The sequence below is a fragment of the Pelophylax lessonae genome (assembly GCF_965119305.1).
Source record: "Pelophylax lessonae genome assembly, chromosome: 5".
NCBI classification, from domain to species: Eukaryota; Metazoa; Chordata; class Amphibia; order Anura; family Ranidae; genus Pelophylax; species Pelophylax lessonae.
The window spans coordinates 525,051,407-525,067,146 of record NC_138772.1 but is presented as its reverse complement, the minus strand read 5'-3'; the positions used below and the strand labels follow the sequence as shown (position 1 = coordinate 525,067,146).

Genomic DNA, 15,740 nt, shown 5'->3' with positions numbered 1-15,740 from the left:
TCGCCTCCATTGAAATCAAGCATGCCTACCTTCACATCCCAATATGTGTCGCCCATCAGCGCTTCCTCTGCCTTGCCGTGGGCGAGGACCATTATCAATTTGTCTTTGGTCTCACCTCTGCTCCTCGGGTCTTCACAAAAGTGTTGGCCCCGGTTCTAGCAATACTGCGTCAGCAGGTGATCTGAACACGAGCAGAGTCTTCGACTGCCTTGTTGGACAACTTGGAGATTACTCTGCAAAAGCTGAGGGAGTTTGATTGCATTCTGAATCTTCAGAAGTCTGCTCTGGTTCCGCCCACAAGCCTGGACTTCCTGGGCTTTACTCTGGACTTCAAAAGTTGCAGGAGGCAATTCGTCTTCTGTTATCCAGCAGACGGTCGTCTCTTCGGACTTGCATGCGGGTGCTGAGCCTGATGGTGTCTACCTTCGAAACAGTTCAGTTTGCACAGTTTCACACGAGATCTCTGCAAAAGGAGATTCTGGTAAAATGGAACAAGGATCCTCAGTCTCAGTCTCTGGACAATCTGATCCTGTTGAGCCGGAGTAAGAGAGGGTCCCTGGTTTGGTGGCTTCATTCTCCCGCACTTCGTCACGGTAAGTAATTTCTCCCCATGTACAAGACGGTTGTCACGGGTGGGGAGGCGTCCATTGCATGGAGTGTGCCCAGGGGGTCTGGTCTCTGGAAGAGTCCAGGCTACCAATCAATGTACAGGAGCTCAGAGCGATCAGACTTTGTCTGGATCATTGGACACGTCGTCTCCAGGGGTGTCCTGTATGGATTAAATCGGACAATGCCACGACTGTGGCCTATGTCAATTACCAAGGGGGCACAAGAAGTGTCCTGGCGGCTCGGGAAGTAGCCAGCATCTAAGGTGGGCAAACGATCGTTCCAGCCCTCTCTGCTGTACACATTCCAAGTGTGGAAAATTGACAAGCGGATTATCCCAGTCGACAGGCGTTAGACCAAGGAGAATAGTCACTTCATCTGGAGGTGTTCCATTAGTTTTGTCTCCGGTGGGGTACTCCTGAAGTTGATCTGTTGGCCTCTCTCCTCAACAGAAAAGTTCAGTGGTTTGTGGCACAGTCTCGAGATTATCTAGCCAACGCTGCTTGGAGTCAGTATCGTCTGATTTACACCTTTCCTCCTCTTCAGCTTCTTCCGAGACTCCTACGCAGGATCGAGGCAGAAGGAATTCCGGTCATCCTAGTGACTCCAGACTGGCCTCGCCAGTCTTGGCACGCCGATCTGGTACAGCTGGTCGCTGATGCTCCTCGGAGACTTCCTCTCAGGGAAGATCTGCTGTCCCAAAGGCCAATCTTTCATCCTGCTTTACAGTCGCTGGCTTTGATGGCTTGGCTGTTAAAAGCCAGGTGATAAAGGTTAGAGGATTGTCTGATTCCTATGCTGTTAAAAGCTAGCAAATCTACTTCTGAGAAGATCTACCATCGTACGTGGAAGATGTATATTGCGTGGAATCCATCTTCATTCCTTTTTGGCGACTCAGACCTTTGCTTTCCTCCAACGAGGGGTTGAGCAGCGCCTGGCCTTGGGTACCATCAAGGGCCAGGTCTCGGCCTTGGTGGTTTTCTTTCAATGTCCATTGGCAACACACTCCTTAGTGCGCGCCTTTCTACAGGGCGCAAGATGCTTGGTTCCCCCAGTGCGATCTCCATTGCTACCGTAGGACCTCAATTTGGTGTTGTCAGTTCTCCAGAAGCCTCCCTTTGAAAATATTATGGAGATTCCCCTGCTTACGTTGTCTCAGAAGGTGACCATTACTTCTGCGTGCCGGGTGTCTGAACTGGCGGCGCTGTCTTGTCGTTCACCTTACCTGGTGGTTCACAGGAATAAGGTGGTTCTTCATCTATGTCTGTCGTTCCTTCCAAAGGTCGTCTTTGATTTTCATCTTAATGAAGACATTGTGTTGCCCTCCCTATGTTCCAAGCCTAAGCATCCTAAGGAAGTTGCTTTGCACTCCCTGGATGTAGTTCGGGCACTAAGGGTGTATCTGCCAGCTGCGGATTCTTTTCGGAAGTCAGACTCACTATTTGTCCTCACGGATGGACCTTGCAAAGGGCTAGCTGCCTCTGCTGTGACCGTTCTAGATGGATCAGACAGACTGTGGTTCATGCTTATTCTATTAAGGGTCAGGTTCCTCATTTTCCTGTCAAGGCGCACTCTGCTCGGCGCTTAGTGCTTCTTGGCCTTCCGTCACCAGGTGTCAGTGATGCAGATTTGCAAGGCGGCCACTTGATCTTCTGTACATACATTCACAAAGTTTTATAAAGTGGATGTGTTGGCATCTGCGTATGCTTCCTTTTGGCCGCAAAGTTTTTGCAGGCTCCTGTTTAGAGTTCTCTTTGAGGGTGTTTTTTTCAGGTTAGCTCCAGTTGTTTACATTTGAGCTCCAAGTTACCTGGTTGGCTAGGTTTAGCCTTGGGGAAGTTGTTTTGTTCTGCTGTTCCCACCCCTTATGTTCGACACTGCTTTGGGACGTTCCTACGGTCAAGAAGATGAAGTACTGTGTCCGTCAATGAACGAAAGAGAAAATAGGATTTTTACTTACCATAAAATCCATTTCTCTGATGTACATTGACAGACACAGCATCCACCCCTCTATGGCGTTGGGTTTGTTTCTTCTGACACTGCTTGTTACAAAACTGAAGACCTATAGCAGGAAGTGAAAGTATACTCCCAGGGACTGCCTAATAGGCGTTCTCAAGCTTTTTCTCTGCCTAGTGTCCTACTCCTGTAGGGGGCAGTATAACATTACGGTCAAGAAGATGAAGTGCTGTGTCCGTCAATGAACATCAGAGAAATGAATTTTACGTTAAGTCAAATAATTTTTCCTCGGCGGGGGCGGCCTCTCCCGCCGGGAGAAGACAGTGTCTTGGTAGGAGGGATCCCCTGTCTGTGTTGGAGGAATCATGCTGCTTTCGCCATGGTTGCAGGAAAGAAATTCTCACCATGTATGGCCTGCCCAAGTTTCCATATTCTACCGCAGGAGCCTGGGTTGTGGCCAAGCTGATAAGGTATTCAAAATGACAGGAATTAAGGTCTTGTAATCACACTGCAAACCGTATCAAGCGAAGCTTGTTGCCTAAAAAGCAGCAGGAGTTTCTTTTGGGCAGCAAGCTTCCCGTGATGCGGTTTGCTGTGATTGCAGCAACAATCGCAGCAAAACTGCACCACGTTTAGGTGCCATTGAAAATGAATGACACCTGAACACGTTTGTTGCATTTTTACGTGATTGCAGTGCGATTTGGAAGCGATTCCTCCTAAAAGTTTCTCTTTATGATGACGTAGTCAGGTCCTCGGTACACATGTTGCCTTCCACAAGAGTACATTTCTGTTCTTGCTTATTTTTCTTTAACTTTGAAATGGTTCTGTTCTAAATAAAGTTTCAAAACCTTTCACGGTGAGCAGAGATTTTTGATTTTCTTATCAATAGCCATCTCTACTACTTGGACTACTACTTGGAAGTAGTCTCTGGCAGCCTCCTGCAGCTTGGAAGCAAGATATCCATTTTTTGTGATATGACCAGATTCTGTCATTTGACACTCATCTGTCTCTAACACAAACATTTCTCTTGCTGGGCAGAAGGTTTTTGAAAAATGTCAAATAGAAATTCTGTGGATTGGGTTATGAGACCAAGCAGGTTAAAAGTTGGTAACGCGTAGGTAGGATGTAGTGGGTTCAATTCAATTGCATATCCCCAGAGGCAAAGCAGTGCATTATGTTTGCTCTTTGCGCTGCTGAATTACCCGGCTTGTGTTTTTCCGTGTATACATGATAAAGAGACTTCATATAATGTTCTTTTTTTTTTTTAACCATACACAAAGGTATTGTAGCAAACGCTTATTGTCTGTTATTACTATAATTATATAGCAATGATTATTTAATTAGATGTGCGCCGAGATGGAAAAAAAATTCCCTTGCACTAAAATACAGCTTTGCCAGCCCGAAAACATAGAGTGTGTAATTACCAACAAAGCGCTGCATTTGTCTTTTGACAGTATCTTATTAAAGTTAATGAAATCAAGACAAAGAAGGGTGTGGACCTGCTACAGAACCTTATCAAGTATTACCACGCGCAGTGCAAGTAAGTACGATCTTGTTATCCTATAGGCGGGGGAGTGGAGGAGATGACTTATTTGATGAAAAATTCTTGCCCAGGAGGAATTTTGTGTTTCTGTCACTAGATTACGGACCGCAAAATAATAAAAGCAAAAGATACTCAAAATTTTGAGCTTTGTTTGCAGTTATTGGGTCGATTCTTAACTACATGGAAGGGGTGACAACAAGGCCGCTAGGGAGAATGTGCATTTTGGTACATCAGATCTAAAGTCTGCACAGCACCAGGGCAGTATTCTTTAAAGCTCCTGTTTATAAACGGACCACTTTGTAAGTTTCCCCACTTTGCTCCTGCTTTGTTGGGTTTCCCAGGTGTAGTGTTTTCACATGACGCACTGCTGCTCCTTCACTCTTCCTAAGAACCAGGCCTCTCTTTGGGTCTTCCCTCCCAGCCCGACCATATGATCACCACACAGCAAACTTGTTTTAAAAAATTGTCATGCACCTTATTTTTTTCCTAAAATGGTATCTTTTCTCAGTTTAAACATTTTATATGTTTTCTATTGTGAAAAAAATATGGGTTTATGAGACTTCCAAATCATTGCATTCTGTTTTTATGTAGATTTTACACTGCGTCCCAACTTTTTTGGAATTGGGGTTGTAGTAATACTACCTGTGATACTTTTTTAATTTGCACAAAGTTGAATTTTTAGGACAAGATTTCAGGGGTCTCCTACCCTTTCTGCTGAGGTCCAAGCAGTACTCAACTGTACCTTGGAAGAAGCACGTAGATGCCCAAAAGCTTGTCTTATGAATTTAAATGCTAGTGCAAATAAAGTATCATGGATAGTATAAAACTTTGTTGTTGCACTAATATGGCTACAGTCACCTTCAGAAACTTGTAATTCCTATTCACGAAATCTGACCTAGACACATATATCTGTAGTGTTTACTTATCGTTCTCCAAAGCTCTGAGTGCAGTGTCTTTCTGCTGCTCCCTTCCTCTGTTATCAGTAGAGTCACTTCTGACAATCTCTCCAAAACATGAGATAACAGCAGCTGGAAATTTGTGTCTGGGAGGGAGCATAGAGGTAGATAAGAAGAGAGCTGACCTATTCACAGAAGTTTCTTCGTTCCTCTGCCTATGTGGAGGGGAGGTGTGGGCCTTTCCTTCAATCAGCTCACATACAGTGTATGCCCAGACTCCACACCCACTACTGAATGAGGAAACAAGATTTCTAACACAATGTGCACCTTCTAAAGACTGTAGAAAGAGAGCAGATATACATGTAAAACATATGTAGGGAGATTTATTTAATCTCTGTGTATCATCTGAGGCTATTCACTTCACTGGATATCGGAGAGGGTTTACAACCACTTTATACAAGTATAACATAGTGGAAACAGCTGCAATGGAGTTCTGCCTGTGTATTTTACCCCCAATACAACTTTTAGAAGGGAATGATAGCACCCGCTATATACTGACAAAGCTTTGTCTGCCAGCACAGGTCAAGTTGAAGGGAGAGTAGCTGTGTTGTGTCTGCCAACACAGGTTGGACTTCAGTTAATCTCAAAGAATAGAGTACAGCCTTATGCTGACCATGTCCTGTGTCACCAGGGTCAATGGTACCAGTGTGACGTGCATGTGATAATGCACATTCATGCTTTGCATGCCACTAACTTATTCCTGCTCCCCAGTATCCGCGGTGCCTCTGTGTGAAATGTTTTAGGAAAGGCCAAATTTTGAAGGCACTGGAGACCCCTACCTCCCAATCCTATGAAGCAACACAGAACGTATCCTTCACTAGCCACCATTCACCGTGGGAAATTCACTTAGCCTGTAAAAAAAACAAATGTACCTACCCCAGGTAAGGGTCCGTAGGACGCTTGGCATACTGGGTCCTCTTCCTCGTTGCTGGGTGGTTCTCAATTATGCCATTCTCTCCATCATTACTCTCCACATCACCAGAGCTGCACAGTTCTAAGAGGCCATAACAGGCCCAAACAGCAGATTTGTTTTGCTTTTGGCCCCCCAATGCTTTTGCTATCTGTTGCTTTCTTGTGGAATCAATAAAAGACTTTCGACTCCTAAGAGGTGGATGTCAAACCAAATAACATTTTTTTAATTTTGAATAGAACAGGAAGGGGTTTCCACTACTATCGAGGGCTCATTGAGAGATTTTACCCATGTAATCCTAGAAGCCCTTTTAGTAACCTTTCATGCTGTAACTTACCTTTTGCCTAAATTCACTTTTGTATCTCAGTTTCTTTCAGGATGGCTTGAAAACTGCAGACAAAATGAAGCAGTATATTGAGAAATTGGCTGCAGATTTATATAACGTAAGAGGACGTTTTTTTTTTTTTATTCTCAACGCTCTATTCAAATCTGTGTTTTTTTTAATACATGCAGTAAACCTATCATTTTGACATGTACTTTTTGTTCGGCTACACAAATGTTTGCGCTAGATGTGCACATAAAGATACACTGTCACCATGCCCATTCAGAGTGTAAGTGACAATATCCGTGTAACACCCACCCCCTGGCCACTTTATACTTACCTCTTTAGTGCTACCCTATCAATTGTTCTTCAGTGGTGGCCACTGCAAAATACTAATTTTTCTGGTATGGGTTAGTATGATGCAGTGCTTGCGTCGAGCAGCCATTCGTTAGCCCCTATAACCCTCTGAGCTCCAACACCAGCCAACACTGGGTATTTGTGTGGCGGATTTGAAATTGGAATTATAGGTGGAGTGAAGGAGAGGTGAGCATAAAGTAGTCAGGTGTGGGATTTACATAGCCATTGTAACTTTGCCCTGAATTTTCCAAGGTGAGTGTCTTTTTAACCAATTTTAGTCTGGGCCAATTCTGACATACCTTTCTTGTGTGTAAAAACCTGCATTTTATTTAATAGAAAATTACTTATAGCCCCCTGAACATTATATATTTTAAAGCAGAGGACCTAGAGCAGTGATGGTGAACCTTGGCACCCCAGATGTTTCGGAACTACATTTCCCATGATGCTCATGCACTTTGCAGTATAGTTGAGCATCATGGGAAATGTAGTTCCAAAACATCTGGGGTGCCAAGGTTCGCCATCATTGACCTAGAGAATAAAGTGGTGGGTGTTCCATATTTTTATGTCACATGATATATGTGCAGCAGTTTATCAAATGCAGTTTTGTTGGAAAAAATACACAAATTAATTTTAAAAACAAAAAACTCAATATAATATCAAATTGGTCTATACTTACCTGCTTTGTGCAATTCAGTTGCACAGAGCGACCCAGGACCTGCTGGAGCGCCTGGCTCCTCCCTGTTCAGTGCCCCCATGAGAAGCGGCTTACTATGGGGCCACTCGTGCGTGCTCGTTCCCGAGCCCCGCTGCTGCACCCATTGACATAGACAGCGGGTCTCGGCCCTGCCCCCTGCTCACTTGTCACTGGATTTGATTTACAACAGCAGGAGCCAATAGCTCCTGGTGCCCCAGCAAAGCCAGCGAGACCCGGAAGTGAGGTGAGAGAAGAGCTGTAGATGTGCGCAGGGCTGGATCGAATGAGGTTTCAGGTAAGCACAAAGGGGGCGGAGGCAGGTGTAGCTGAGGCCTTAACATTTTTTACCCTAATGCAAGGAATGCATTAAGGTAAAAAATGTTTAGGCTTTAGAATCACTTTAAGTGTTGGGATGGAAAAGTCGTATATATTTAAGTATGTGTGTGTGTATGTATATATATATATATATATATATATATATATATATATATATATATATATATATATATATATATATATATAGCCAAATGTGTTTTTTTTTTTTTTTTTTTTTTTTTTTAAACTTTATGATGTAAGAATGAGGAAGAAAAAACACCTGCCAGGTTATTTTTTTTTTTTTATGTCTCTCTACCTTTAGGAACATTTCCTAAAGACCTATCAGGAAGTTAGAGGGACTCTCTCAAAGCCAGGGGAATTCCCTCCTTAACTCTCATCCCCAGATCAGGGGCCCCATTGGAAGGTTTTCTCTCGCCTCTTGTTTTGGGAACAATTCTAAAATTTTGGATTTACCCCCAATGGTTGCCGGTACAAATGGATAGGAGTAATATTTACCAATGATGACACAGGCAGCAATAAGACTTAAAGCGGAGTTCCAGCCATTTCACTCACCTGTCCAACGGTCCAGCGATGCGGCTGCCCGTAGCCTCGATCTTCTCCCTCTGGTCTCGGCGGCGCTGGCATCACTGCTGTGGGCACCCGGCTGTGACAGTTTGCGGCTTCACAGCCGGGTACCCAATGCGCATGCGCGAGTCACGCTGCGCGTCTTGATTGGCCGGCAATCTTCTGGGACCTCTGACATGTCCCAGAAGATTGCAGGGAGGGAGGGGGAGAGGAGAACTTCCGTTCAGGGCGCTGCGGCGCTCCGAGCGGAAGTGGGAGCGAGTACCTGTCAAAACTAGGTACCCGCTCCCCCCCCCCCCAAAAAAATGACATGCCAAATGTGGCATGTCAGGGGGTTAGAATACCTAAAGCGGAAGTTCCACTTTTGGGTGGAACTCCGCTTTAACGGAGGGTCTAACACCCCCCCCCCTCCCCCCAAAATGGCAAAATAGTTTTGCCTACAGATACTTTTAACCCAGTGGGAGGCTGGAATGAGTTCCACTGTTTGCGGAAGAGAATTCCACATTCTTACTACTCTGACAATGAAGAACCTTCAGTGACATTTAGTACAGCTAAAGGGGAAACCTAGCAGTGTAGATGGATAATACACGGGCTTACCTTTAAGTCAGGAGGCAGCTAGGCACTGAAGATGATCATAATAGAGTAAGGCCTCTTTCACTTTTGCGACTTGTCCTGCGATTTGGGACTGCAAAGTCGCATTTCAAGGCGTGCTCCATGATTTCCAATGAGTACCATTCATATCTGTATGACTTCAAAATAGTCCCTGCACTACTTTGGGATGATTTTAATGTGTTTTGAGGTCCATAGACATAGGCACTGCTTCCAGTCCAGTCAAAATCGCGGCAAGAAAAAATTGGGACAAAATCGTGCATTTTTTAGGTCGCACAAGCGTGAAAAAGGTCTAACCAACATTTATAATATTGTTTCTTTCCAGATAAAACAAACACAAGATGAAGAGAAGAAGCAGCTCACTGCCCTGCGAGACCTCATCAAGTCCTCTCTTCAGCTGGATCAGAAAGAGGTAGGTGTATTTAGGTGACTGGCATAATAAGAGTTGTGGTTCCACACGATGGTGTCCTTTTAGGAGTTGTTTCCATGTAGTTATCCTTTGACTATGCTGGACTTTTTAGTTCCTCATCTGCTGGTGGCTGAAAGTTTCCTGAGGTTATTTTGGTTGATTCTATGTTGCTATATTGTTATCTTGTTTCTTTAATATAATTGATTGGAATTGGTTAGTGTAAAGGGGCACAGGATTTAACTGAGAGGAGCTCTGCGTCTGGGAATTACTTAAAGAATCGGTAGATTAGAAAATGTTGGCCGTTTCTTTGACGCGCTCTGCTAATAAATTGAGAGAAAGGTGCGGCATATGGAAGATAAAACTCCAAGTATCCAGTCATTAGGAAAATTTAAACCAGTTGTGTTTGGCCAGATTTTAGAGAACCTGAGATCTCGGGTGAACTTTCAAGATTCAGCATGTGTTATTGTGACCTTCTCAGAAGTAGCTAGGTAGGGAAGTAAAACTTTCTAAAGTATAACTAAAGTGTATATGTATATATCTGTGTGTTAAAATTGTGCATGCCTGAATACCATTCAGTTTCACTTTTATTTATATATATATTTATATTTATATTATCCATAATCCTTGCAGAATCCTTTCCATTACCTCTCTTCAGCATTCATGGAACGTGATAAAGGTGGTGCTTCCATACGAAGGAAGTGATGTAATCATTCCCTCACAGAAAGTTCTGTCTAGGAACTACTTCTGTTATGTGGCATTAACTGCGTGTGTAACGAGTGGTTCTTTTCACACTTTAATCCTCCCTCTCTCTCCTGATCTTTTAGCAGTTACTTGTTACCCGTTGTACCGCTTGTTCGCACTAGCTTTCCTCTCTGAAGAGCGATCCGCGTTGGAATCTCTCTTAAGAGAGCATGTGACAAGCATTGAGGAGGCTTGGTATCACCTTCTCACCACCTGCTTTAACCTCTTGAAACTAGCATGTTGTAACTGCGTCTATTGAACATAGTTGCGAGGTGCTTGCAGAGAAGCCCCATTCACCTGAAAGTGAAGGTAATATGAATGTTCCACACTCACAGGGACAACGTATTCTGAAAGCTGCACCTGCTGCTGTCAGAATACACTGATGAGGGGCTGCAGTCACTTATCGAGAAGTTTTGCAACATTCTCCTTCGACAGACGCTCAAGCAGGAGTGGTCACAAACTGATCGACATTCTGCTGGTCAATGCTGAACCGGCCGAAATTCAATCTCTCTGTGACCAGCTTTACTAAATGCAGCCATCAATCAAATGAATAGGCTAAACACAGGGTGGAGCTCGAAGGAGCCACATTGTTCAGTGAAATATTATGCTCTTCTTGCAATGGGGGTAATTTATCAAAAATGGAGCAGACAGAATCTGGAGCAGCTTTGCATTACACTTAGTCAGCCTGTTCACTTAAAGCTGAACTCCAACTTTTGACATACTTTACATAGTTTGTTTGGGCCAGCTTGGCCCAAACAAACTATGTCCCTCACTAACATGAGGCAGCTGGATGTACGGTATGAACTGTATGTAGCTGAGGCCACATACAGCATACCGCTCTGTTTTCCGGGTTCGAGCTGAGACTTCCTGTCTCAGACCAGGAACACAGAGTCTATCTGATCGGTGTTCAGCAATGTAATGTATTCTAGCAATGAATACAAAGTTAGAGAGGTTGGCTGATGATGTCACAACCTCTGACTTAGCCAGTCAGAGGAAACGTTGTATTCATGCTAGAATACATCGCTTTCTCTGATTGGCTGAGCGCTGATCCGATAGACTCTACTGTGTTCCAGGTATGAGACCGGAAGTCTCGGCTTGAACCCAGAACACAGTGCGGTATGCTGTATGGAGCCTTAGCTATATACAGTTTATACCGCACGTCCGGCGGCCTCCTATGTTAGTGAGGGACTTAGTTAGTTTGGGCCAAGCTGGCCCAAATATGCGAGATGAGCCATATGTAAACAGTGCTATGGTAGTCAGAGATCCATCGCGGCTCCTTCGTCAGACCTCTCTGATGAAGGAGCTGCGCATACTCTGAAACATGTAACCGCCCATCCACCTGCGTCACAGGATACCGGCCGCTTACGTACCTGCTTTGCTGTCAGGAGCCTCACACAGCATACAGCTTAGAAGACGGCCATACAGGAAGCGGAACTCCGGACCGTAGTGAAGTGGCCCTGAATATTCCGGATGGATCTCGGACTACCATAGCACTGTTTACATATGGCTTATCTCGCATATTGTGAGTGTTTTTAATCCCTTTTAATTTATTAAACTCTTAACTACTGCACTTGGAGGCGCCTTGTCTTTTTTGTTAAATCAACTCCTCACTGTCTTCTAATACGACATTAGAAGCAGTACATCTGGATTGTTGCAGCCTCAATTAAGTCTCGGTTCACATACAATCACATTCGAATCAAATGCGTTTGAATTGCACCCGATTCACATAATGTGTGAACCAAACCGGCTTTCTATGGAGCCGGTTCACATATCTGCGGGTCGGCCGCAATGCGTTCTTTAAGAGAGTCCTGTACAACCTTAGGTCCAGTTCAGGTGCGATTTCAAGTGTCATACACTTAACAAATTTGCACCTGAACCAGTGAACTAAAGTGCACTGGACTCTTTTGAAAAATCGTACTGAAACCGTGCTTGGGCATATATGAACCGAGCCTAGATCTTAAGAACTCTATCTGGATCCCTCTCCATGGGAACGCCCTGTAATGTTGCTTCGGGCACTGGATCCTGCTTGGGTGCTCACCTTGGCACCTTGTACAACGTGTGCAGTTAGCCACAGGATACTATACAGGTTATCTCAGTGGAACCAAGACCCTGAAGACCCCTTTGTGGACATGCTCACTATGATGAGCGAAGCCTGGACCCCGTACAGAGACTAATGACATGGACAGATAAGTCACCCCCCCCCCCCCGTTATTGAATCCTTATTGTAGCCCCACTATCCTGCATAGTATGGATTCATACGTTATAACTGTCAGGAAACCAGGACTGTGTTTGAAATGTATTCAGTGTAAACTTTTCAGACTTGGCACTAAAATTCAACTACTCAGACTTAGGCTGCATTCACACCTGGGCGGTTTGAATCGCAGGCAGAATCGCTGCGATTTTAAAACGCTTTGCTAAAATGAAAAAAAAAAAATGCGACTTTCAGAGGCCAATTCATTTTAATGGCACCTAAAAACATGGTGTGGTTCTGCCGCAATTGTCTCCCGAAAGAAGCTCCTGATCCATTTTTGGGCAACAAACTTCATGCGATGCAATCTGCCTCGATTGCGGCGCGATTTATCGCGCGACAATCAGGGCAGAACCGCACTGCGTTTTTGGTTGTCCTTAAAAATAAATTGCTGAAATTCACCTTGTGCGATTTGTCATTTTAGCGGAGTGTTTTGAAATCACCGCGATTCAAAGCACCAAGGTGCAGCCTTAGTCACAGGTGGAGGACCAGTGTTGCATTACACCACTGGTCTCACACTTAACTCACCTCGGATCCTTTGCATGGTACTCTGGTGCTTCCTCCTCAAAATAATCTTCAGGTTAAAGGGAAGCCCTGCTATATCCAATTTATTGGGGGCCACTGAGAAGAATGCACTTCTCCACCCCACTTCTTAGTTAAAAAGATCATGTCATGCTGCTGTTTCTCTCAAGTGGTATTGGAGCCAGAATTTTACAGACCCTATTGTCTGCCACCCTTCAAAGAAAAGGCTGGTCTAGGGCATTGATATGGGTATTTTTTGTGCCTAAGGCATTGGGGTTATTGTGTGACTAGACTGTCTGTGGTTCTAAAATAAGAATGCTTTCACAGTTTTTTGCTTTATTGCTGGGATTTTTATTTTAATGTTTGCACTATTTTAATTGCTTTTAAAACCAAGCTCTACACACAGCTGATATTTCAGCTGTATTCTTATCAACTGATTTGGGATCCAGTTGTAGAATTTTCCCACCGTAATACCTTTCAGCACCATTTGCAAGACCAAGTGAAGGTGTCATATCCCCATTAGGGTTCTCCACATTATGGGTTCTCCACAATGAAGGACAGATACATTTTTAGGGAATATAACTGCAAGAGGGCATCACTTGTGTGAGTGGAGAAGGAATAATATTACAGAGAAATCTCACCACTAGAATCCTAGGTGCAAGAAAAGTCTATACTATTCAGTCTGCCGCTGTACATGTAGATGTAAAATACTGTTTTTTGATGGAGTTGCCTTTTTAGATATAGCACATCCTCAATTACTATCTAGATTTAGCATTGTGATCTACCTGATGAATGTAAATTGATGTCCACACACTTCTGTTATATCGTGCAGAAGTGTCAAACTTTTTTTTAATTCAAATGGGGGGGTTGCATATGTTTTTATAGAATGCAAAACATGCTTGAAGCAGGTCAAATTCGGGTCAGAATAAGGTTTAACCTCAGGTCAGATGCACCTGACAATGAATTCTGAATGATCTCAAACTGATGCCATCGACTCAAACCCAAAGCCCATCAACACATACGCGTTACCACTCCTCCCCCTTAGCTTATCATTAAAATAAAAGCAAAAAATTTGTAATGTATTGAGAGCTTTGTAGTGAAAAGCACCTCCAAGTGTGTAAAGACCCACTAAAAGCGCTACTAAACCCATTGAGTTAGAAAAAAATAGTTTCCGGCATGTGCCAGGAATGTAGCTGTCATATTGGTTGTGCTCTCAACCAAACTGTCAAACCATCAAATGGCTGGTGTCATAACTGAGAGCAGCATCATGGCAGTTAAAAATCCAACAGAGGCCAAGATAGCAGCTACTTTGGCTGAATGCGATAGGAGGGTTTAGTTCCGCTTTAAGAGAACTCCACCTTTGACCAGTTTTATGATTCTTTCCCTAAATATCCCAAAAAATTTAAATTCCGACAATTTGAAAAGCCCTCTTGGCCTGTGTTGGTTATTCAGAAAAGCAAAAAAAAAAAAACTAAAATGAAAATTTGCAATTCAAAGGAAAACAGATGTATAAAAAAATCTGCCACCTGTTGGAAAAAAAAAAAAGAGGGTAGGTGTATATCATCTCTGAGGTGTTTATCAAAGATGGAGGTAAACATTGTACCTGTATGTGGTTGTTTTAGTCTATGTGAGGTGTTAGCAGTAGCTTGCTGGTGTTTCTTCTTCTGGTATGGTAACCCCAACAGTAAGCCCAGCAAAATAAAATGTGCCTTTTGTCTGATAGGGATGTCCCAAGAATTTCATTACCTGCTGCTCCGGAGTTGCCAGCGCTGTACCATGCTGGTAGCCAGTGTAAATAAACTTGTTCCTGGCAACCAGTGTTGTGCCACCCTTGCAGCTCAGTCTGTATGCCAGATATAAGCTTTCTAAGGTAGTATGTACTGGACAAATCTTCCCAAACACTAGGAAACGGTTTCAGAAGTATTTAGGATCCACAACGGTGCTGCTTTCTTGTCTTAGTCTGTGCTCAGAATGGGTTTTGGTATGTTAGGGAACCTCACCCTCTGGATCCCACAAGAAGCTATTTTCTGCTATTAACCTCTCTGAACTCATTATCCGATCAAGGCGGTGAGATGCACTACTACAGTTCCATATCCACTGCTAAATCTCTTCAGTCCAGGTATATTTCTGCCACTGCTGTCCTCTGCTTCCTGGTCCAGCCAAATTTCTGCCCCCCTCCACTTATCCTCTGGTTCCCAGTCCAGCCACATTTCTACCCTCACTGCTGTCCTCTGCCTCCTAGTCCACTCACATGTCCATCTCCACTGCTGTCCTCTGCCTCCTAGTCCACTCACATGTCCATCTCCACTGCTGTCCTCTGCCTCCTAGTCCACTCACATGTCCAGCTCCACTGCTGTCCTCTGCCTCCTAGTCCACTCACATGTCCATCTCCACTGCTGTCCTCTGCCTCCTAGTCCACTCACATGTCCATCTCCACTGCTGTCCTCTGCCTCCTAGTCGACTCACATGTCCAGCTCCACTGCTGTCCTCTGCCTCCTAGTCCACTCACATGTCCAGCTCCACTGCTGTCCTCTGCCTCCTAGTCCACTCACATGTCCAGCTCCACTGCTGTCCTCTGCTTCCTGGTCCAACCAAATTTCTGCTCTATCAACTGTCCTCTGTTTACTAGTCCAGCCACATTTCTGCTGCCACTGCTGGCCTCTGCTGCCTGATCCAGCCATTTCACTTGCTCCAATGCTGACCTCTGCTACGCTATCCAGCCATTTTTTGTCTGCTGCTTTCTGCCTCTCGATTCAACCATGCTTTTGCCCCCAATGCTCCCTTAGCTTCAGCCACATTTTGTCTCCATCAAATGTACTCTGCCTCTTAGGCCAGCCACAATTCTGCCCCCATTGCTGTCCAGCCACATTTCTGCCATTTCTTCCAATACTGCTGTTTTATGGTTTCCAGTCACATTTCTGCTCTCACTGCTTCCTGATGAAGCCAAGTTTCTATCTTCATTGTTCA

The 15,740-nt window shown here is 44.3% G+C and overlaps 1 protein-coding gene across 1 annotated transcript in view; it reads left to right on the top strand.

Annotated features, from left to right (window-relative positions):
- The window catches only part of ASAP1 (ArfGAP with SH3 domain, ankyrin repeat and PH domain 1), a 488,930-nt gene that overhangs the window by 344,683 nt on the left and 128,507 nt on the right, over positions 1–15,740 (top strand). Inside the window, exons 9-11 of the mRNA XM_082257784.1 lie at positions 4,017–4,102; positions 6,339–6,414; positions 9,179–9,265. Of these exons, the coding sequence (XP_082113910.1) occupies positions 4,017–4,102; positions 6,339–6,414; positions 9,179–9,265 (249 nt within the window). The remainder of the gene's footprint in view (positions 1–4,016; positions 4,103–6,338; positions 6,415–9,178; positions 9,266–15,740) is intronic.